A 26,562-nucleotide genomic window follows, 5' to 3' on the forward strand; every position below is an offset into this window, starting at 1 on the left:
GGTGGGATATGATGATAGAGAATGGATTAATCTTGCTCAGGATAGGGACCAATGGCGGGCTTATGTGAGGGCAGCAATGAACCTCCGGGTTCCTTAAAAGCCAGTAAGTAAGTATTATTATTAATTATTATTATTATTATTATTATTATTATTATTATTATTATTATAGACAATGATAATAAACACCTACACTGTACTGCATTGTACTATAATGTAACTCAAATTGTAATAGACAAATCAGTAAAATATGTGATTACTTACTCTGTTTGTTTTATGTACGTGTTACAAAATGTTAAGATTTATGATTTAATTTTCCTTAATTTCATCTGTGTAACAACGTATAAATTGTGCTACATACATTCGTGATTAATTTCACTACACTGCATGTTAAAGAATCACCCACCGGATAGGGATCTCTACTGAATTCTGAAGTTTTTTTCTAACAACAGACTTCATTGACAAATGACTTAGCAATGAAGATCTATGAAATACCATCATGTGCAGCCAACAAAAACAATACCGGTATCTTTGTTTAAGGCAATGTTTAAAATCAAGGGTCGGAATTAAGTCAGTCTATTTACAAAAGTTTTTTGAACAAGACATTTTCCATTCTGAATTATTTACAGATAAATTTTAGGCACTGTCATTCTCTAAACTGATCATTCTTTTCTATATCCTTACTTCAAAAATGAAGATGATCTGATCATCAGTAAAAATTAAGGTGTATGAAGTGAAATTCTCTCCTGATTTCTATCATTTGATTACACAGTTCAGCAATCAAAGAATCACAAAACTTCACCAAAAACATGACTTCACTCATCACTCACCCAGATATTCATGCTGCATAGGTTTAACTAATGTGTTTCTTTTTCTTTTTTCTGCTTTCAGTACTTGTGAAAGCTCTACTATATTCACGTATTTCAAATGGGAAAAATTAATTCCAGATAATATCAGTCAATGAAACAATCATTTACATACTATAGTAACTACATACTTTCACTTCACAGCTTCTTACTGAAAATCAGATCCAAACACTTCCGTTCAACATGTACGTACCGCACATTGTTTCTTCCACATTTCTATGTTCTTTCTCTGGGCTTTGGTGAAATGGTCCCAAACCTTCTTGTGACTGGCAGCTGAGAAAACCCTCTCGATCTGACCGACTGACCAGTGAGGAGAGACAAGCACAGTTAGAAGAAATAACAATCACCCTGCACAGGGTGGTCCTTCCTGCTAGCCCTTCACCAATTAACATATCTCATCAACTGGATGTGTGAATGCATCAGAACTCTCCTTAAATACACTTTGAGTGCAACAATGATTAAAATCACACACTGCAAGATGCAGTTCTTAGTGGCAGTATTCACTTTAATATAACAAAGCCTATGCATTTTATTATATACCAGTAGGTTAATCTGGGTCGCTACAAGAACAAAAAAGTGATTTTTTAAATTTAGCTTTGAGGGAAGAATTATGGACTATTGCGTCTTTTAGAGCATCACTTTTCATATTACATGTTTTAACCAATGATGTAACAAGGCCCACATCAAGCAGGATAACTGTTACATTTGAAATGAAGAAATCTTTTTAGACTGTGCAGAAGCCTTAAAGGTGGAAGGAAAAAAAAAAATAACTTTTTTATCTGCCCCCATGAGAATGTTTGCTTGTAAGCACAGCCCCAGAGAGGAAGTACTGCTGGCAATTTGTAACTAACAGATAATTCACAAGACAGAACTGTTAAATACACGAGAAACAGCAGAAATAATAACAAGGTACCGATAAAGAATTTATTTTAAGTTCACTTGAAAATTAGCACTTCTACCCACCTCTTGATCTAAATACATAATGAATCAGAAGCTAAGTCAGACAAACTTATTTGTATTTACTTGATTTTATGTGAATAAAATATATGTTGGAAAGACATGCTGAGTGTTGAGAATAAAGTGTGTTAATGTAGGTTTCTTTTCCTGACGAGGAAGTACAGAAATCTCATCACAACCCTGCTAAAAACAAAAAAATATAAATATTCAATTTTATATTGGTCAGGCAATGGGACTCTATAGCATGCAGGAGGTGACATGCGTGGTATTTTTGAAGCAAGTGTATCTTGTATTCATAAACCTGTGAATGCAAAAAATTAATTTTAATTTCTCCAAGAACATAGCTTGAAAGGAAACATTGCCAATTTTCTATGTATTTTCACTAGTGACAATTAATAAGCACGTTTGTGAATTGCCGATAACCTGCAATTTATAGCTACAACCATGTGTACTTGCCAGCCTGTAAACTTGTTGCTTGTACTTCGGTGAATTACAGCACGGATCTAACATTCATGAAAGAAGATAGGAAAAATAACTGATCCTTAACAGCATTCATGCTCAAATACAGGATGATTCAACAGCTGGTACACAATTCCAAGAGGTGGCAGAGAGAAGCACAACAAATATTTTTTGTCAGACAACATGAGTCAGCATCACATCATTACTGCGCCTGAAGAAAGTTCCTTTGGCAGTGAGGCAACGCATATTGCTTCAAATGGTCACTCAGTATATTTCACGTGCTTCATTCATGAGTTTCTGCACACTCCTCTACACAAGTGAACTGACCGTGGTGGATGGTTGTTTGGCCATCATGATCGCCAGACTTCATTAGTCTGAACCTTCTCTTGTGGGGTCACACCGATGAATGATGAAGAGCAATAGAGGAACAGGATTGTGGCTTGTGGCTTGCTACTTCTGGGTGCAAGAATCTGACAATCAATGATTCACCATTTTGTTTGATCTCTAGAGGTCTATGATGATCACATCGAACACCTCCTGTAACTCTTTACTGGATAGGCAACTGTTGAAACCAGCAGAGTGATGAGTTGTAACATGGCCTTCCGGAATTTCAAATTGTATACAATGCAACGATGTGATGCTGACCCCATATCTGACAAAAATAAATGTTGTGCCCCTGTCTGTCATTTTTTAAAATCTTTGCACGAACTTCTGAATCACTATATATATTAGAATAAATAAAATACTATGGAAGCTCAGCAATTTAATCCTACTATCAGGTTACCTAATAAAGCAGAAGTTGAGAAGTTGTTATGTCCAGAAATCTGGAATTATATTCTATGAAATTTTCTTCTTGTCAACTACAGATAGAATTGTTTTCAAATAAATATCATAAGAGGTGCTTAGAATACAAGTGGTGCAAATCGAAAAATTAAACATTTACTAATTTACGGTTTAATAGATACAACAGTATAATAAGAGGCGTGTTGTTAAAGTAAGTTGCAAAAGGGTGTAGTAAGTAAACGGGAAGATATTTACAAACCATTTTTGTTGCGTTGTATTCCCCACACTTCAATTACTTCTCAACCTAATCTCCACCATTATTGAGACATTTATCGAGTTGTGGCACAAGTCTTTCTATCCCCTCATTGTAGAATTCGCCCTCCTGCGATGCAAACCACTCCTGCACTGCTGTTTTCACTTCATCGTCGCCATCAAAACATTGACCACCGAGGAACTTCTTGAGGTGCAGGAAGAGATGAAAGTCACTCAGAGCCAAATCCAGGCTGTAGGGGGGATGGTCAATTTGTTCCCACCCAAATTTCGAGATGAGATTTTGGGTGTCACGAGCTGTGTGTGGCCGAGCATTGTCATGAAGCAACACAACTCTGTCAGTCAGCATCCCACGTCTCTTGTTCTGAATTGCGCGTCAGAGCTTCTTCAAAGTTTGACAATAGGTTTCTCTATTAATGGTTTCACCCCGAGGCAAGGATTCGATGAGTAGGACTCCTTTTCTGTCTCAAAAACCAGTGCACATGATCTTGCGTGTTGACACGGTTTGTTTGAATTTCTTTTTCCTTGGCGATGCAGTATGCCTCCATTCCATGGACTGCTGCTTCGATTCAGGTGTCATGTGAGACACCCAAGTCTCGTCACCTGTCACGATATGGTCAAGAAACTCATCGCCTTCCTCACTGTAACGTGTGAGAAAGCTCAATGCACTAGAAGCTCGTTTGGTTTTGTCTTCCTCGGTGAACATCTTGGGTACCCATTGTGAGCACAATTTTCGATATCATAATCGATCTGTCACAATTTTGTAGAGAACACTCCGCGACATTTGTGGAAAATTCAAGGAAAGCCAAGAAATTGTGAACCTCCTGTCCTCATGAATTTTTTCATCGAAAGCACGCACCAAATCGTCATTGATCAAAGATGGCCGACCGGTACGCTACTCGTCATGTACAGAGATGCGGCCCTCGTTGAACTTCCTAACCTATCTTCTGACCATTCCATCTCTAATGGCATCATCGACCATACACCTCACAAAGTTGATGATGAATGTCAGCTGGTTTGATGTTTCTCACATTCAAGAAACGGATAACAGACCACATCTCACAGTCGGTGGGTTGCTCGATCACTTTAAACAATTCAACTGTTCACAACTAACCACACACACGGACTGAAGCTCTGAAACTGCATGCACAGCTTGCCTGAGGACTGAAGAAGAAAACACGCATGCACAAAATAACAATTGCAGCGATGCGACGGCTATAATTGAAAACGGAACTTACTTTAAGAACATGCCTCGTATCTTTCTAAATGAATAATAAAATGAATCTATTATTTAATGGTCTGGCAATAGATGGTAGCACTTTACCTGAACACGAAACAGACTGCCATTTTGTCAGAAGACAAATGAAGCAAGCCCTCCTCACTTAGGAAAAAGGCTTTAGAGCACAAGATATTTCAAACCCCATTAGGTGGCTGACTTCCTTACATTTATTTATGTCATCTTTCTCTTCCTGGCTATGATTTAAGACATGTCAGTTCCTGGCGTTTAACAGTTCGTTGGCACATAATATGGAATCAGTTTTTCTACAATGTTATTATTAAATGAATACCTAATAAATAGTTACCCTCATCTAAAGATTAAGAAGATTAAAACTGAAATAAAACCTAATAATTTTATCCTTCTAGGGAGAAGATCTAAAAATATCAATGTTCATGCAAGTACAGAAGAATTATGGAAACACATACTTAGTGGTCAATAATAATAATAATAATAATAATAATAATAATAATAATAATAATAATAATAATAATAATAATAATAATAATAATACATTATTCAGTGTGGCAATTAATGTTTCCTTATACTCCTAATTGAAACCACTGAGCAAAGTAAACATATTACATTTTGTCCAGCAGAACAACAAAAAAGTTCTCCTTCTCATTATTTACGAAACCATCTCTTACTGCTTGTAGAGACAGAGTTTGCAGAGCGACATGATACTGCCACTGCTTGCCTTCAGTACGTGAATGAAACACACAGCAATGTACAAGGGACTCCTCGTACCCGTTTGAATGTCTATGATTACACAATGTAATCATGACACCCGCTTTGGTCACCGCTGTGGTATAGATAAAGGATATTTTGTGTTTATAAATAAATGTACATTAGATTAAAAATTGTACTACTGATTTTTGTATTTTTTCTAAAACAATAAATATCTTACTAATAGTTTCTGTGGACTTACACTACTTGTATTCTTAGTACCTCATATATAAATGACCAAGGTTTTAATATGGATCATGATCACTCTCAATAAATGATTATCAGAAGCTGAGCAACTTATTTTCTCAGTAGAGTGATATGAAACCTTGTTTATCTTAATTTGAAGCTATAATCCACTAACTTTCCTCAGAAATATGATACACAGAGAATGACTATTTGTTTGATCGCTTTGTAACAGTATGACTACGGGAAATGAGACACTACCGTTGGAAAGGCAATTCTTCAAAATGAAGAATAATAAATAACAATAAGAACTAGAGTCACTTTATTGCTCCAACTGCTCGCCATTCACAACGAAGCATAATCGGCAATACTTTGGAAAATCACTCACTGCTCTCATTACAATCATTGCTGATGAAGCTGTGTTCCACATGAACAAAAGTGTTAATCGACACAACTGTCATTATTATACTAGAGGAAATACTCGAGCTGTTGAAGAGGCACATTCAAAATGTGTATGTCAAAGTTTGGGCAGTAACGGAAGAGAAAGATTGCTAAGAAAGCGAATCTTATGCTTGGGAAGTGAACAGCAAGCACTTCTGAGGCAATAAAGTGACACTGGTTGGTATTGTTCTGCATTGTTCTTTAATTTCAAGAATTAACTTTCCAATGGCAATGTCTCACTTCCTGTAGCCATAATACTGTCATCACACAAAGCAATCAAACATGTAGTCGCATTTCTGATTCCCACTGTATTTTATCAACAAAGGTAAGGCAGCATATTTTATGCATGGAGCAAGAGCTGCTGCCATTACGTGGCTTGACTGCAAACTGTTAAGTAGCTTAAACTGGCACTGCACTATCCCATCAGAACACATTTCCTCTATCTCTACCATGAGCACTCTTTCTTCACCTACTAATCTGCAGCACAGAAATGTGACAATTCTTATGAATCTGAAATAAATTTTTGTAAGGAAAACTTTTATGGAATGAAAATTATACCAAACTTCAGGAAACACAATCTATACTTCGTCAAAAGAGATCAAGAACTTTTACCATAATTCAAACAGCAAAAAAATTCATATTCTTACTGATATCCCTGTAGATCTCAGTAGTGTAGTTTCTTGGTTTGCCTTTTGACTGAAATAGTGTGAATTTAAACATGGCAGACGAGAAAATCCAAAGCAAGGCTTCCTCATGCAGGGAAGTAAAGCTGGGGACCCTATGTCACACTAAGTTTATGGATCATAAAAGAACCGTACAACATTTGATAGATTAATGTTGTAAGAAATTTTCTAGAACTAGTAATTTCAATGTTCACCAACAGTTTGTATTTTCAACACCAGATACCAGACAGCAATGCTAATATTTCTCGTATATAAAAAGTATATACTATATGATGTGAAAATTGCAATTGGTACATCTCTCTCTATGGATATTGCATAGGCCAGTCAGTTAATAATTGGACACATAAACTAATAAGAACAAGATTAAATGTTATCATTGAACTTTCACAACATTTAATTTTCGTTCATTATATTCATTTCTTTAATAATATGTTTTATTGTACATCTGGTAGTTTGAAAATAGAGTTTTCATTTTTCAAGTCAGATTAATCCCAACATTTTCAATTTTTAATTTTGAGACGAAGTGATTGTACAATTACAAATAAGAGTGAATAAGTCAATATAAAACAAGAAACAATTTACAAAACTCCGCTCCATAATTTATGTTTAAAAAATTAAAATGTAGATGAGCAATACGAAAATCCTCCTAGAAGCTAAGGGTTCTGAGGCACTCACACATACATTTCATGTACTATACCATTTTCAAAAACATGTCCAGGGGGAGACTGACTTAGCAATGTTTCTCTTACTGCACCAGTAGTGTACATTGATGTCCACTTTCTGTCAAGCCTCAGGAAGGTTCATAGGTAAATTACCCATGACCAGTCGACCAAGCTGAGTGACCCAAGATGCATCAGTTTCAGCCAGAAACATTTACTCACCACAAAATAATTGATGCAACTAAAATAATTAAAGATAAGTTGTTATATCGCACAATGAAATCTCACATTAAGATTTGCATACACACAGAATACAAGAATACAAAACCATCCTCAACTGTTCACAGTGGAAAACAGATTATTCAGTCAATAAATTAGTGTACTTAAAGTGAGAAAATTTTAACAGTCGCTGATTTTACTTAATCCTATTGAGAACCAGAGTAATGCACTGCATTTTAAATCAAAATTAGTAGGCAAAACTATGTGCAATAAACTTGGGAACAATTCTTAAAAAATAATTCGAAGCTACAATAACATATTTAATCATCATCATCATCATCATCATCATCATCATCATCACCACCACCACCACCATTATTCATAATCTGCTCGGCGACAATGGATGAAAACGAGGACAGGTGATGACAAAATAAAATATAATAAAGCAAGGTCAAATCATCATCATCATCATCATCATCTCCTCTAAGAAAATTTAGGGAATTGTTGAGATAAGCAATGTACGAGCAGAGGGATAGCTAACGCAATGAAAAGAAGTTCCTCATCCTCTCCACAAAGTACACCCTGCTCGATGTTTATATTTTATTCAGGAAGTTCTTTTAGTATATATTATTTAGGTTTAGCACTTCTTCCTCGTCCTCACATGTTCAGAATAACATTATTATATTAATACTCCTGCCAGTAAGCAGACGATGACGTTTCTCAACAGTTTACTTTAAAGAAAAATTATTTTTATTGTGTTTGTGTAATTGAAGAAATAGAAGAATATGAAACAGCAGATAGGAAATTCCTAAGAGTTGCGGCAGGCTACACAAGAAAGGACTAGATCAGAAATAAAAAAATTAGGAACAAATTAAATATATTCAATTTTAATAATAAAATAATAAAGCATAGATAAATACAAACAAGACGAAGACCATGGTCATAGGAAGAAAAATAAAGAATGTAAACTTGCGAATTCTAAATGAGCAGTAGAGCAAGTGGACAGCTTCATATACTTGGGGTGTACTATAAGCAGTAACATGAGTGCTGCCAGGAAGTCAAAAGGAGGATAGCAATGACAAAGGAAGCTTTTAATAGAAAAACGAGCATCTTCTGCGGACCTCTGGAAAAAAGACGAAGGAAGAGATTAGTGAAGTGCTTTATATGGAGTGTGGCACTGTATGGGGCAGAAACATGGACATTACAACGAAATGAAGAGAAGCGAATAAAAGCATTTGAAATGTGGATATGGAGAAGAATGGAGCTTGTGAAATAGACAGAATAAGAAATGAAGCTGTGTTGGAAAGAGTGGGTGATGAAAGAACGATGCTGAAACTGATCAGAAAGAGAATAAGGAATTGGTTGGGTCACTGACTGAGAAGAAACTACTTACTGAAGAATGCACTGGAAAGAATGGTGAATGGGAGAACAGTTCGGAGCAGAAGATATCAGATGAAAGACGACATTAAGATATATGAATTATATGAGCAGACAAAAAGGAAGGCAGAAAATAGGAAAGATTGGAGAAAGCTGGGTTTGCAGTGAAAAATCTGCTCTTGAGCAGAACATTGAATGAATGAATGAATGAATGAATGAATGAATGAATGAAGATCAGATCGGAAAAAAAACACATAAGTGGATTGGAAGATACTTTCATAACACCTAAACATATAAGAGATATAAGGACAATGACAAATCTTATAGAAGAGACCAGGTTTTCCTAAAGCACAAAAGTGGTAAGGATTGTTCTAATAATAAAGGTCAATGATGATGATGATGATGATGATGATGATGATGATGATGATGATGATGATGATGTATGATTATCCAAGTGTATTTTCTTATCATCATCCTTGTAGTTCAACAATCCTGTAGAACCATACCCTTTCTAAAAGTTTCTTTCACTCTTTCGAGTATGCAGTACTAAATTTCTTCCATTATTCTCTTGTACAGATTAGTATCTTTTTACTGTAATTTAGCTGAAACAGAACAAGTACCGAATAGTTCCCAAGGTTCTGTTTTTTTTTTTCTGGTGTGTAATGTTTTCATATTTTATTACTGAATTTAAAAAATGCTGTTTCACTTTTATAATGCTATATATTTCAGTACGTATAAAAACATAAAGAAATTACAAAATTTAAAAAAAACCTTTAAAAATAAGAAGAATGTTCCCAATATTCAAACATACATTCAATCAATTTAAAAGTAAAATAATGAATCGACAAATAATTTTCAAGCAAATTACTGCTAAAATTCGTTATGTAAACGTGACAATGCAACATATTACATAACCATCAGAATGAAGGGAACACTATAAAGATTATATTATTTGGTAATCATCACTTAAATATGAACTGGTTTCAAAATTCGTTTTTGTAGGTTACATTTCACTTACTTGGCACATGATAGTGTTTCTCACACCACAGTATCAGATGGTTTCGTTATTTAATCCATAAGTTACTTTACAAAACATAATACATACTGCAATTGAATGGGTTTATAAGTGGGAATGTTTTAGATGTTTCCATTGCTTGAACTTGAATTTCAGGTAAATTTATCAGATACGCTTATATAATAAACTTACTTTCAGACACGATTTGCAAATAAGAAAACTGAATTAGTATTCTTTGAGAGACTTATTTTGGACGAGTTACTTTTCCTGGCTTTTAAAATGTGTGTGTCAAAGAAGGAATTTTGATTACATTTTCTTACCAGTACAGAAAAGTAAAATGATTAAAGAAAAAAAGTAGCTTTGTTCTATTTCTACAATGACTAGGATCATGTTCAGTTTAAAAAATAATTTGTGTAGAAATCTCTTAAGTACTAAATTCTTTGCCTACAGACACTTTCAATTGTAGACATTAATTCTGTACATATTAATTACACTAATTAAAGCTTTACAGAAAAATTAAGTAAGTCTAAGTTCTTTCTTGTGTGTCTCTAATGACTAATGTGCAAAATTAGCCTACATTACTCGTCTCAGGAAGTTTTCAATATAATTTATTTATGGAAGTGTGGAGGAACCTGCCTAAACCAGGTCATTTATTTCTTCATCTTATTTGGTAGGGTGGGGGGGGGGGAAGAAGAGCCAATTTCGAGTGTAATTTTTTAATAAAGATCTATAATCTTTATATGCATCATTACTGATTAAAATGGCCCATAAATATTGAAAAGGAGCAAAGTATGTTCAATAATTTAGGAGAAATCACTGTAGATAGATGACATGCCAAAAACAAAACATATTTTACATTTAGCCTGCGAAATCATACTGAACATATCTTTCTAGCATATTGCTGTACCACAGGGCCCAACACACGGTGATTTTTTAACCACTCTTGCACTATTTCATTAATGTCTTTATATTCAGTTTTAAGTTCTATTTTTATTTTTCCATAAGCACAGTTTTTCCCATAGCTTCAAAATATCCATCCACTTGAGTTTTACTGATGTAGAACATCTTCATGATCTGCTTAACGGATAATTTATCTCTCTCATTTGCATAAAATCACTATAATTTTCATGTTAGGATCAAGCACAACACTTGTCTTTGAAGAGATAATGACGCCAGACTATTAAAGTAAGAAATGTAGGTCTGAGTAAAATTTCTGGAAAGGGCAAAAAACTAAACACCAATACAGATATTCATTGATGAATACTGCAGGTAGTGCTGTACTGTTAAAATCTGAATTCCAAAGGTGACTGACCATTTATCAGCACAGGAACTGTTTGAAGTTGTAGGCAGTTACCGATCATAAAATGTTCCAAGTGAGTTGAACTATGCTTAAATACAATAGTTTATTTGTGGTAACAAGGGATTTCAATACTGAGACACAAAATTCTGTAGAATATATAGGATGCCTAAAATTTGTCTAAATGATACAATTTGGAACACCGAAAATTTTCCGTATAAAGACTTAATTTGATTTGCTTCTGTGTTAGACAGTTTTTGTTTATTCCAGGAAATTTTAAAATGTTCTTTAGCTCTAAAGTCACATGGCTGGAAAATATTTTCGTTTAAGGTACATTTTACTGAATTACTCAACTTACTTTAGGCTTTGCTAAAATTCCAGTCTGCAACTACATCAGTTAAGAACATGAAACATTGCATATTTGATGTCAGGTGCTCAAATGCCCGAAGAAAATCTGAAGTTGAAATCTGTGCCATTAGGTATTTTATATATTAAAATGACTTAATTTTAGGAAAATGAGATGTTAGTGTATTTTTGGATTTTTGAAGCATGAATTTAATTTCCTTTTCCAATACCGGAAATGGAGGGGATAAAATAGACGATGGTAATAAAATTAACCATGTTCTTCTATCCTCTTGATATTACTTAAGATGATATTCAGAATTAAAAATAAAAAAGTGTTTCCAAAGTAGTGAGTAGAAATTCCCCTTTCCCTCTCCATAATTTCCAAATTAGCTTGATTTTAACAAAATTTCTGAAAGATAGACTATCATACCTTCTTTCCCTCAGAATCATAAAATTTGAATGTTTATGTTTGATAATGATACATATTCACTGTATATGGCAAAACAGAACTGTCTTAAATGATTCACTGTTCACTTAATCAACAGGAATGTGACAACACACAGTCTGAGTAAGTAATAATGAGTTAATAGTGTCAAATATCAAAAAACACATTTGATCCCTGAAACCAAAATATATATTAACCAATGGAATCATCTTGGACACAAAAGTGAGGTTTCAATGTGCTTTTACATATTGTTTAAAAACCCCTCGACATTCATATATTGATCCCTTTTCTCGAAATTGCACAAGAAATAGGAAAGCTATCGGCTAGAAACCCACTTATCCTTACCTTCAAACTGCGAAACTGGAAGACAAAATCCAATGGTCATACAATATTCTAAAAGCCCTAACAAAGCCTGTTTAAGAACAAAACTTTGTCTCTTCAGCAGTAAGATGCAAGGATTTCTCAGTCGTTAACATTCCTATCTCTTTAGAGCAGAGTTCTCAAACTACATATGTCACAAAATAGAATCTAATAATCAGTTAAAAAAAGTAATGGCTTCTAAGCTTAGGACATTTTCGGAAAGTACTTATAATTTTATATTTTTCAGTATTATCCATCAAAACAATATATGTAAGTCAAAATATGAAGACCACAATTATTAACACTAAAATTTGGATCAAGTTGTATTAACTGTAATAATAATAATTATAATAATAATCCGTGGCGCTACAGCCCGTGAAGGGCCTAGACCGACCAGCCGGCTGCTGGCCTCACTCCCACATGCCGAAGCAGAGGTGGACGATCATCCAACCAGAATGGAGGTATCGTGTGGTTAGCACGATGATCCCCCCCCCCCGCCGTTATAGCTGGCATTCACAACCGGATTCGCTACCTATCGTAGCTCCCCAAGTGGATCACGATGCTGGGTGGGCACCGGTCCCATACACTGGCCGAAATTTCATGAGAAAATTTCTTCCCCCATGAGGACTCGAACCAGCGCGCATTCCGTAACGTGAGTCCTAGGCAGGATGCCTTAGACCACGACACCACAGCGCAGGACTGTATTAACTGTAGCTATACTAAATTTAATATTATAAGAGAATTGATTTCCTTCACAAGAGAGGGCAATGCTATGGTGACAAAAAGATCTACAGTGTCAGCGCACCACTCTGAAAGGGGGAAGAGTGGATGAGTAACACAAAGTTAAGTACTTGCCACTGGATAAGAACTGTAGCCCTGAGTCAATGGAATGATATAATGCTGTGCTTTATGAGATATCTTAATTTCCAGACTAGGACATTTGCAACAGTTAACAGTACAATAACTGTTGCTTGGGCGTCATTTTCGAAAGAGTCAGAGTCTAAAGAAATGGAAATGACATTAAAACAATATTGTGTTTTATTTTAATGATATAAACTAGAATACTAATTTTCATCCACGACCAGCAGTGTACTACATATAATCTATAACAATTATTTAGAAAGTATTCACTTTTGTACATATATATGATATATGATAAATAAGAATTGAAATACTGCCCCGTGTCTCACTTCCTGAGCCGAGGACTCCCTAGTGCTTGTAGCCACTCCCCTTATGTCTGCTTGGATCGTCATGGTAGCTACAGCATGTGGCATGGCAGCATATTACATACGATGAAAGAGTACTTCGGTACATTAAAATAATATATAGCATATTACATGTTCTGAAAACATTATCCTATGCCATCGCAGGCATCTTTACTGCTAATCACGATTACCACTATCACTATTATCTCTGATGGCGATTTCCGAAAATGTATGTGCACACTAGGCTACTCTTTGTTCAGTCTGAACAACTGCTGAATTACCATAGAGCAGCATTTCTCAATGTATGTTGTCGGGATTCCGTGAGAGCTATATGATTTTAAATTTTATTTTATACTTTTTTTACTTGGTTATTTAATGACACTGTATCAACTAGTAGGTTATTTAGCGTTGATGGGATTGGTAATAGCAAATGGCATTTGAAGAGATGAGGCTGAGGATTCACACCTGAGATAACCTGACATTCGCCTTATTGTTGGGGAAAACCTCGGAAATATCCCAACCAGGTAATCAGCCCAAGTGGGAATCGAACCCGCGTCTGAGCGCAACTCTGCATCGGTAGGCAAGGACCTTAGCCGACTGAGCTGCGCCGACAGCTATTTTATACTTAGCGGGTACTATAAAAGTATATAAATGTTATGAAAATGTGACACCGATACTAGTAATAATAATAATAATAATAATAATAATAATAATAATAATAATAATAATAATAATAATAATAATAATATCCCAATAATATACGTAATAATATTATTATTTTTGAACATTTAAAACAGAAAATAATACTTATCAGTTTCATCACTGAATTCTTTGCGTATGTGTCCACTAAAACAAAATACCGAAACAGACAAAATGCAAAAGTAGAAATGAGACTACAATTTTTCGCCATAAAACCAGATTGCAGGCTTAAAAAGCACACGCATTTGTCCCACTGAACTGAATTATTGAGATACCAGCTTTCACTTGTCTGTTAATTATTAAATACTAATAAAATATTACAAGGATTCCGCAGTTACACTTTAAGTTGAAAGGGAAAATACAGGAAAGAGTTTACAGATGTGTACACACGACAACCGTGATCGCGATTAGGTCAATAATCTCGAGTAGAGACTGTAGTCTACTACTGGTATTAGTGTTTAGTTACAGGAATTCTGTAGTGCTCGGGAAAAGTGACACAAGTCACTTTCCACAAAGAACATCTGTTCACTTGGAAAAAAAATGCATAGGTATTCTTCCCATTACAATAATTCATACAGAAAAAAATCAAATCGACATAAATCAGTGTAAGTTGTCAATAAATTATCAAAAAAGGTTTGTGAAAACTGACATGTCACTTTTCCCAAGCACTGCAGAATTGATGAGAAGGACATAATTTGTTTTGTGAGGGGACAGCCTATACATTCGCTTGTCAATGGCTGACGAAAGTAAACCTGAAAAGGCCGATGTGTTGAACGCAGGATAGTAGGCTACTAACTGCACAGGACCTCCCACTCTCCCTCTCTGCATCTCACCCAACAAAGAAACAACTCAGGAAGTGAGACACGGCCAGTACATATAATTTTTTAGAATAATTTTCACCAAACCTTATCATGAAATTCATACTTTGGGAAAATAATGTAATGTTCATATTTTAAAATTTTACATAAAAGATCAGTCTAACAATTAAGTACAATTTGAGACTCTCATAGCACAGGTTTTTGGGTATTAACACTGTGTCATAGATACAAGGACAGTCAATGTTTCAGAGTTAGATATCAGTTCCGTGTTTAAAGAAGATAGGGAAAGGGACAACCTAACAGTTCTAAAGAATTTATACAGTATCAGGAAAAAAGTAATGGGTCGTTTGAATATTCCAAGTCGCAAATACAAAGCACTGCGTATGCTCAGAGACCTAGAGCACAGATACAGAAGCTATTGTTAAAGGAATTATTGAAATTCGTTCTATTTGGAGTGTTGTCATAACCCATTTGAATCGCACTTTAAAGATGCAAAGAAAATTGACTTGTTGGAAACAATAAATGGTCATAATATAAGTCGTGCAATAAAATAAAAATTTGGATCTTTGTGAAGATAGTGAAATGCCGTGCAGAAATGAAGCTCAGATGATTCAGGCACCTGTCTGTTATGCAGAGGGAAGGGATCGAGTTCCAGCCTCACCCTAGTGATTTTTTTATCTCGTGAATTACGTTAAAATTGAGTCTTACAGTCTTGGGACCGATGTTTCAGTTTGTTTAACAAAAATTAAAATAATTACTGACAAACTTCTATCAGCTATTACTAGATTTGAGGCTCTCCCCTCTCCCACAAAAAAAAAAAACTATTAACTGGAAGATAGTTTGTCTTCCTCAAACAAAATAAAGATAAACACAATTATTAAAACAAAAACATGTTCTCTAAAACTCAATTTTAATGTTATTCCAATCATAAACTAATATGACCAGTGTAAGTTAGTTTGTATCTACTCGTACTTGCTAATAATGCCTCGATTTTTCGTCTCTGACATTTCTTGCACTGGAAATGATCAATACTAGATACCCTACAGAAGAATGACTACACATATATACCGATGGATCCACCACAGAAAACCTTACTGGAGTTGGGGTTACATGTACACATTATTCCTTTTATCATTCTGTTGGCAGAGACAGAACAAATTATGATGGTGAAATAGAGGTTATACACATTGCTCTCCGACAATTATTAAATCTTCCCTTAAATAAATATAACAAGACAGTAATTCTTTCAGATTCTAAAGCTGCAATTCAGGGAATATGTTCCAATGCTACAAAGAAGTCAACAAAAATAAGGGAATGCTACAAAATGTTAACACAACTCCAAAAATTTAATAAGACTGTCCATCTCCAATGGATCCCAGCACACTGTGGAATCATGGAGAATGAAACTGCAGACACACTTGCAAAGAAAGGCACAACAATAAAACAAAAGCCTAAATGTAATTTCTCATATTCCTCAATAAAACACTTGATCATTACAAAATTTTCTCATTTATACCTACAAGAAATAGAATCAAATGCTAAAGACAAAAAATGGATTACACTACTTTCCAACCCAGATATAATCCCCCAGAGACCAAGGAAAACAGCAGACTATTGACAAATATTGTCTAGCAAGTCATCTCTAAAGAATAGGTATCTCAGCTTCACCAATATGTGTCTTGTGTAATGATCCAGCAGAAATGAATGAAGATCACTTGAAGACCTGTGAAGCATTAAGATCAGAAGAAACTACAGTTCAAAAGTATTGGAAAGCACGACTGCTAATGGCTTTATTGCCAGATGCAAGGCACTAGACAACAACAACATTTCTTGCTTCTGTCCTCAAACATTTTCCTACTACATTTCTCTGTTGGGACCAGTGGCGTGAGCAACCTATTGCATTAGGGTAGGCTCTTCATGTTTGCATGCTACATAGGTATACAACTTACAATATCTCGAACATATTGATAATTTGATATAATTAGTGAGTTCTGACATCAAATCAGAGCAGCAGCCAGAAGGAGGGTAAGAAAACAGAAACTTCCGGAAACTAATGATAAAATAAATTGGTAATTAAATAAATCATACCTTATTTACTTAAAGGTGAACTCCATTCTGCGTTCCTTTTTAGAAAACTCCTCAATGACATCGCTGTGGAATGTAGGGGATTTTCAGATTTCTTTCAGCTTTTTCTTCTCAATGGACATCAAGGCTAAACTGCTTAATCTTTCTTGCCCTTGAGTTGATCTTTGAAGTGATTTAATCCGCTTAAGGGCAGAAAATGACCTCTCAGCAGATGCAGATGTGCTTGGTATGGTCAAAACCAGTAAGGTCAATTTGTACAATTCGACAAATTCTGTGTGGAGTTGTTTTGATTTTAAATGTGTCACCAGTTCATGAGGGTATTTTCCACGAAACTCTTCCATTGAATATAGGACTGTCAATTCATTTTTTAGACGAACTATATCAAACACTGCACTGTGCTTTACATTCAGCGCATCCAGGGCAGAATTAGGAAAATTTAATTTATAAGACTGAAATTTGTTTGGATCAAGCAATGAAATAAATTCCAACTGAGGGAGATTTCCAAACCTATCTGTAATATGGTTTGTCACATTGTCTATTTTTTCAAAAAATATTCTCCTGTATTTTATGACATCATTTTCCAGGCATTTTCTTTTTCGCGGCACTTCTTCACATTCGACTTCATTACAAACATCACTCCATAATGCATCAAATCTGTATCTCTCATGTAGAACAATACGTTTTGTTTCATTAACCTTTTCTACACAATACAGAATATCCAAATGCTTCGTTTGAAGAATGTTGTACAGAATGTCAATGTATGCATAGATCTTTGATAACACATTTAGAAGAAATTTGGTCTCAAACTCTGAAAGGAAAGACAAATATCCACGCGCAAGAGCAACAGTTTCACTTTCCCAGTCTGATGAGTTGTTGAGTATATTTTTAAAAAAGTCCACCAGCAATTTACGGTTCTCCTTTACAATATTGACTATTCTGGAAGAGAAATTTCATCTTGTGGGTGCATTTCTTGGAATTATTCTGTTGGAATATTCAGTAAGAGCATGCGCGTGTTTTGTAGACTTGGAGAAGAAGCTACTTAGTCCATTCAATGTCTGAAAAAAAGATCCGGCACTCCTTAATACTCATAGCTGACTGAGATAAGACTAGATTTAGGACATGACTGAAACAATGAACAAATAGAGCTCTAGGATAAATGTCTTGAACTGTGGTTTTAAGTCCATTTATTTCTCCAGCCATCTCTGCCGCACCGTCATATGTTTGACCAACTAATTTGTCTCTAATATCATAAGATCCCACTATGTCCATTACATGATTAAATAAACCATTACAGGATCTATCTGCACTCACATCAACGAAGGAAATAAACGTTTTTTGAACCTGTGCTGTCTGGTCATGGACATACCTGAGAGTGGTGGATAGTTGTGATTTGTTGCTTACATCGGATGTTTCATCTAAAATAACTGCAACATGCTGGGCCATGGAAATGTCATTCTTAATAGATTCCATCAACACGCCACTGATAGCAGCTATCAGGTCATTTTGAATTCTGTTGATGTGCCCTTAAATGTTGTAGACGACTCTACATGTTCTCGAAGAGTAGTGTCGTAGCTGCTCAACAAATGTAAACATTCTATATAGTTGCCTTTGTTAAGTGAATCTTCACTTTCGCCATGCCCTCTGAACGGCAGTACTTGCATGGCTAAGAAGCACGTTGTGTCGATTAGGCTTTTCATTATTTCTCTGTTCTTCTTCACCATTTCATTGTGACGCGCCACATCCGATTTCAATTGTTGATCAAGTTGGGTGTCAATACGAACACTTCCAAAACAAGAAAGCTGAACAACCGAACGCAAATGACATTGCGATCGTTCGTGTTTGACAATGGCATTGCTGAGATTATTTAAATTATTATAACCCTCTTTGTTCCACACACTTTGTTCGTTACAAATTAACGGTTAGCACGTCTAGCCGCGAAACCAGGTGGCCCGGGTTCGATTCCCAGTCGGGGCAAGTTACCTGGTTGAGGTTTTTTCCGGGGTTTTCCCTCAACCCAATATGAGCAAATGCTGGGTAACTTTCGGTGTTGGACCCCGGACTCATTTCACCGGCATTATCACCTTCATCTCATTCAGACGCTAAATATCCTAAGCTGTTGATAAAGCGTCGTAAAATAACGTACTAAAAAAATCGTTACAAATTAATAAGCATGGCCAGCAAAATAATGACTGCATCCTGTTAGCTAATTAGTTTTCACATATTGGTTCACATTGAAATAACGTAAATATTCTCTACTCTTTTCTTTATGTAAAAACTTAAAGTTCGGAAGCGCCGGCACTGGTCTTCCCCCCACAGTTACAATTTCAACTTTTTCGTTCAATGATCTACAACCGAAAGTCCTTTTAAAAATCTGTTCAATTATACAGTGATCTTCTGCCATATTACAACAATATCGCACTAGTTTTACCTCACTTTGTTTAAATAAACTCTATAACACACTCACTTTACCAATAGAAGTTCAAATAAACACTATAATACAGTAATTTCATCACCAAAAGCGCTTTCATTAGCACCTACCAGCCTAACGTACTACGGCAATGGGCAAGACACGTAAATCAGGGCGCATGCACCAGCTGTTCTAATTTACTGATTATGAAGGGAAACACTACGCTCACTGCAGGGCCAGGGAGGCTCAGCAAGCCGAGCTGCCCAACTCTCCAGTGACGAAAGATGACGCGAGAGCGAGCACACAGCGGACAATAATTATTGAAATGCGACGTACAGTACCAACCAAAAGGAAATGAAAATAGGATGCCAAGCCAAAATTTGCTGAAATTAGTTAAGGACTCTGCAGACTTTCTTAAATTAACAGTATTACTTTTAAATACAAATTTAATAAATTTCTTCCTGTCTGTCTGGGTAGGCGCAGCAGACCTAGCCTACCCAGAATGCACGCCACTGGTTGGGACCAGATGACAATAATTCAGGACAAGATACTGATGTTTCACAAAGTCTAATTGCATTTAACACATTTTCAATTCAACAGCTGACTGTTCTTAGCTAAAATGTTTCTAAGAGTTCAATTGCATTCAATCCATTTCTTTTACACACTCTACATAAATTGTCATTAATATTCTTTACAACGATATATTGTCACCAGTACAGTTCACTAAATCTAGTTTCTTCAGTATAGTCAAAAACAGAAAAACCACTTTGTCCTCACCTCACCAGACATGTAATAGCTTCTTCTGCACAAGCTGCACACCTAAACCTAAAAATATATATCCAAAAGAGGTGAAAAGATGCACTTGAATTTTCTACCACTAATCATTGTAATATGTTGTTTTCTAATGCCAGGCATTTGACAATAAAGTCATTTGACCTCTTGAACTCCAATATTTTTCAAAGATATTATCATGGCCAGCCACTGAAGCACAGATTTTGAGGTGTTCCGAATCCATTTCTTGGTTTAAGTTGCTCAATGGGCAGCTAGGGGACTGATATATTCCAATTCTATGCAGGTGTTTGGCCAGTCATGGCCTGTTGCCAATCTAAATGCAGCTACAGACGATTTACGTGGTAAATCAGGAATTAACTGTGGATTATGTATGTATGTATTTATTTACACTGCAAGTGGGCAAGCACCCGGTGGCAGTGGTATACACAATATAAACAATACACAAAAAAAGTGATAAGTAATACACAATAAATTTACAATACACAATACAATTACACAATACACAATAAAATAAGAATACACAATATAATTTAACACAATAATAATAAAACATAAATAAAATACCTAATTTTACATTACAACCTACATAATTATGTATAGGCCCTACATAAGTTTCAATAGTCTTTCACTTTATTCTCATCTCACTCACTGTAGTGGCACTATGACGCATTTCACAGACACTTTAGAACACATTTCACTGACACACTATAACACATTTCATTGACGCTATAAATTATCACTGATTGGAACTATTCACTGCACTGTAAAACCATAACTCCACTGACTCACCTCGCTTCACTGATACAACAATTCAAATAAGTCAAATAATTACACCCTTATGCATACTGTACTTAGAAACAGAACTACATTTAAACTAAACATTTCTAGTCTAAGGCCCTCTTACATGCTATTTTTAAATAATTTACAATTCAAACCAAGGAAGTAACTCGTCAGGCTAAATAAATACATGTCACCTTAAAAAATTAAATGTTAAATGTCACCTTAATTTTAATTTGCACTTTATACACAACTTTTTAAATTATTCTTGAAACTCATTAAGGAAGGACAGCCCTCAAAGACCGCTGCAGGTAGGTCATTCCAATCATTTATAGTTCTATTTAAAAATGAGAATTTACCTACATCCGTCTTCTGTTTCCTACATTTGATTTTAAAATCATGATTGTTCCTACCATAGTACGTTGGCTTTTCTAACCGAGCCGTTATGTCTACCCATGCTTTCTGACCTAGATGTGCTCTATACAATGATGTTATTCTAGTTTTCCTACGTCTGTTTTCCAAAGTTTCCCATTTAAGTTCTTTTATCGTATCGTTTCCATCTTCTCTTTTACCTTTAACAAATTTAGCTGCCCTATACTGGATTCTTTCTAAGGAATTTATCTGATATATTCTATAGGGATCCCAACATGTAGTTCCATATTCCATTTACGGTCGCACTAACATTAGATATGCTATTTCCCTCGATTTGGGGCTAGCCTTTCTCAAGATTCTCATAATAAAGTGAAGTGCCTTCCATGCTTTACCCGTAACATTATCAACATGCTCTCTCCAAAAAAGTTTGGAGTTTAAATACACTCCTAGGTATTTACAACATTGTACTTGCGGAATTACAACACCACTGAATTCGTAATTAAGACTAATTTCCTCTCGGGTTTTACAAAAAGTTATAGATTTACTTTTAGAACCATTTATTTTCATCCTATGCATTAACGCCCAGTTATAAATTTTATTCAAGTCTGTTTGAATAGCATCTACATCTGAATTATTTCTAATCTTTCTATAGATAATGCAGTCATCTGCAAATAGCCTCACGTTTGATGTAATATTCTGGCATAGGTCATTTACGTATATTATAAAGAGTAATGGACCCAGAACACTGCCCTGTGACACCCCTGAACTTATATTTCCAATTTCCGATATTTCATGACCTACTCTAACTCTCTGGGTTCTACCTTTTAAGAATTCTGGGATCCATAGCACCACTCTTTTATCTATTCCTAGCCTACTTAACTTATCTATTAATATGTCATGTGGCACCAAATCAAATGCTTTTGAAAAATCAATCACAACTGCATCGATTCTTCCGCCTCTATCTACCTCTTCAGCTAGATCCTGAACCAGCGACGTAATTTGACTATCACATGAGAAGCCTTCCCTAAAACCATGCTGGCGGTAGTAAAACCAGTCTTTCGCATTTAGAACATGACGAATATAATCCGATATCAAATGCTCCATGACTTTACATATGACAGATGTAAGGCTAATCGGTCTGTAGTTTCCAACATCTAATTTATTTCCACCTTTATGTATCGGTACCACTATAGCTGATTTCCAGTCACATGGAATAGCTGCACTGTTTATGGAAACATGAAATATACGCATTAAGTATGGAATTATGGCCTCGGAACCTAATTTAAGAATCTCTGTAGCAATACTATCTGGTCCTCTAGACTTCCGACTTTTTAATTTCGTTAATTATGATGCAGAGAGTTCCATTTTTTCCCTTGAGATTATGTTATCAAATTTTGTTTGTTGAAGTCTAAGTATGTAGATTTAATACATCTTTTCACAGAGTAATACGTAGATTTAGTTAACAGGTCTGCAAGTAGCAGTGTGCCCTTCTTTGCTAAAGCATCCACATTCTCGTTTCCCAGGATTCCACAATGGGACGGTAGGCCTATCCATTGGAATACAATTCTTTTATTGAGTGTTATTAATTGAATTAATTGTAATATTACTTCAAGGTTAAGCCTATTAATAATGCATAGGAGTTGAGCATTAATTATGCTACTTCTTCTTAAACAAACTGAAATATCGATCCCAAGTCTGTAAAGCTCCATTTTAATGTTATTCAGAAAAAAAACTGACTAGGATGAGACTCGAATTTACTCTTTCCTGCACGACAGGTAGACAGCTGAACTGCCTGAACTATGGAGATGAATGAAAGGCTATGCTTCTGAGCAGCGTGTCAATCTTGTTATGAATATTATCATCTGAATTGCGCTATGAAATTACTTCCAAGAGTCGATCCATTACTTTCTTCCAGTAGTGTACATCTTGATCATAGATAGGTTGCCCCTTTCCCTACCTTCCTTCCCCAGTGATAATACCGACTGCCAACTCTGTGGCTCCTTGCTGCTCTTTCAACCAGGTAACCCAGGTTCACTCCCTGGCCAGAGTTTGATAGAATTTTTGGCGGACAAAGCAGACGTTGCAGAGGGTTTTTCTTAGAGTACTCCCATTTCACACTGGAAATTTGGATCCTGGGACTTATCAGGTACTTGTCTGAGGATGGAATCTGGCTCCATTGGGGCTGAGGCAGGATGGCCCACCTGTCAGCACAGGATTTACGAGTACACCCAGGCCATCTGTTGCACTTGAACTATCATCACACAATATATATCTATAATCTTTTCGCTGTAAGAATAATCCTACAGTAAACAATGGCACATGACTGAAGTGAGGCTTGACTGGCCACAGTTTGGAGCCAGAGATTCTCAGTAAGTGATCCCGCCCGCTGTTGTACATTCTGTTTCATGTTAAACATTTCCCGTTATTCCTCAAAATAGACCTAACCTCATTTACTATGCATTCGTTTGCTTAGGAAATTCACTTAACTTATTATATACATCCAACACTATTTCTTTCTCTCCACTTTTGAGAGGGTTTCCACTCTTATGTTTAGTAACCACACACACTAAGGATGCAGATGCCATACTATCACGTGCTTACATGAACAAGCTAAGTGGCACCAGCATATTACAAGAACAAACTACCTTGATATTATTCTTAGTATTCATCCACTTTCAAAATAAATAACAAAATATAAAAGTAGCTTTTCTTTTACATAGCATTTTACATATGAGTGAAGTTATATGTTTTATCGTATTTGATAACTAGAATTCAATTTTTATTTTCAAATAATACAAGGTTATGGTTTCCAAATACGGAACTATATTTTCCTGCGTCATATGAGTGTTTCGACTAAAAGCCAATCACGGGTATAATAGCCACGTGCTTGTGTTTACATTAGGATTTTTCTTACAGTGAAAAGAGTATATAGGGCACACAATGGATCAATGTAAGCCTAAGTGCAAGAATACTTCTGGGTCCAGCCCTCGAAAAGTCGAACTAATATGGTGTCGATAGGTAGTTTCAAAACACTGAATATCTTTACATCTATGATACATTGCAAGTAGTCATTACATCACTCAGTTTAACAATATTCTTAACGATAGAGACTCAGCAACAGTTCAATAAACTGATGGTTTCTCATCAAAAGAACTGTGAGTTTTTTATGACGCAAGCCTGTTGAGGAAATTAATTTGGTGATTTCTCATGTCATCTTTATTTCACCATTGGTATTATTGCTACACAATCATGTCATAGTCTCTCTCTCTATATAGTTTTAATAGTGTTGCATAAATACTTGATTACATTATGTTTCCTAATACAGTCAAATCTGGATATAGTGAACACAGTTATAGTGAACATTCGGCTATAGTGAACCTAAATCGTAGGTCTCAACCCGCATACATTAAAAAGTACATAAATATTTCCGTTTATAGTGAACCCTCACTTTGATTATAGTGAATCATAAAAATTAAAGTTACAAGAGTTTTATCCTGACAAATTCTTATTTGAATTGAGAGAATGTGTTGAGAACAACATTCTAAGTTTCTTACTCCTTTAGTCAAATGACAAAGGTAGAATTAGTATGATTTCTAGACAATGAGCTGTATTGTAAATTAAGGCAAAGTGTGACGATCTTGCCTCACTCCACTGTGAAAAGCCTGACATTCTGTTCTCAGGCACAGTGTACTCTCTTATTTCTAATCCTCCACCATCAAAGGGCTGTCTTTTGTTCTCAGAAACATTTCCATTATGATGGATAGCACCAAAACAATGGAAAATAAAAATGCCTTCTATTATTAAAAGGGGACGGAAATTATGTTCAGAGCATAAATGAAGGTAAGATTCCGATGGCTTTCAAACTTCGTCAACCCCCTTCCAGTTTCCATTAAGTGACCCAGGAAATTCCAAGGCTGAGTATGTTGTTGTTGTTTTCTAATGCCAGGTGTTTGACAATAAAGTCATTTGACCTCTTGCACTCCAATATTTTTCGAATATATTATCATGACCAGCCAATGAAGCACAGATTTTGAGGTGTTCCGAATCCATTTCTTGGTTTGAGTTGCACAATGGGCAGTTAGGGGACTGATATATTCCAATTCTATGCAGGTGTTTAGCCAAACAATCATGACCTGTTGCCAATCTAAATGCAGCTACAGACGATTTTCGAGGTAAATCAGGAATCAACTGTGGATTTTGATGCAGAGAGTTCCATTTTTTCCCTTGGGATTGTGTTATCAAATTTTGTTTGTTGAAGTCTAAGTATGTAGATTTAATAAATCTCTTCACAGAGTAATACGTAGATTTAGTAACAGGTCTGTAAGTAGCAGTGCTGCCCTTCTTTGCTAAAGCATCCGCATTCTCGTTTCCCAGAATTCCACAATGGGATGGTATCCATTGGAATACAATTCTTTTATTGAGTGATATTAATTGAGAGAGCATTTTAGTTATTTCTGCTGAGGCTGAGTATGTAGTCACACCATAATAGTGTTTGTCATTTCTACCTGATCAGTTTGTTTCTAGTCTTTGTCAATGAATGTATTGTATAAAAATGTCGAAGCATAAAGTGTTTTCTTTGGAAGATAAGATGAATATTATAAGTGACATTGAACATGGTGTTTCGCAAGCAGACTTGGGTCAACAGCATAGTTTAAGTAAATCAACTGTGAGTAACAGTATACAGTGTACACTGTAAATCCATTCCACAAAAATGAAATATTTTATTTTCTTGTTCACAATTTCATTCATTTCTGTCATTTAAGGTTAGGGGAGAGACACTTGGATTTAGTGAATCTCGGATATAGTGAACAAAATATGGAAGTCCGCAGAGGTTCACTATATCCAGAGTTGACTGTACCTGTAGAAATAATTAAGTAGTGGACATTTAATGTTCTTTTGAAAAGAAGTGGATTTAATTTATTTGGCCATTATAGGGAGCATGATAGCATTGCAGTATAAACCACAAGATTGTGGATTCAATTCCTGATGGCGCATGGTTTTCATCTTTGATCAACTTCTTTCAGCCGCACTATGACACTGAAACTCACT

The 26,562-nt window shown here is 35.5% G+C and overlaps 1 protein-coding gene and 1 long non-coding RNA gene across 2 annotated transcripts in view; one reads left to right on the top strand and one right to left on the bottom strand.

The window, feature by feature from the left end:
• LOC138713396 (ecto-NOX disulfide-thiol exchanger 2) overlaps positions 1 to 26,562 on the bottom strand; it is a 98,078-nt gene that overhangs the window by 38,578 nt on the left and 32,938 nt on the right. Inside the window, exon 8 of the mRNA XM_069845473.1 lies at positions 1,057 to 1,163. Coding sequence (XP_069701574.1) covers positions 1,057 to 1,163 — 107 coding nt within the window. The remainder of the gene's footprint in view (positions 1 to 1,056; positions 1,164 to 26,562) is intronic.
• The window catches only part of LOC138713401 (uncharacterized), a 207,000-nt gene that overhangs the window by 27,482 nt on the left and 152,956 nt on the right, over positions 1 to 26,562 (top strand). The window lies entirely within an intron of this gene.

Source organism: Periplaneta americana, chromosome 14, assembly GCF_040183065.1.
Source record: "Periplaneta americana isolate PAMFEO1 chromosome 14, P.americana_PAMFEO1_priV1, whole genome shotgun sequence".
NCBI lineage: Eukaryota > Metazoa > Arthropoda > Insecta > Blattodea > Blattidae > Periplaneta > Periplaneta americana.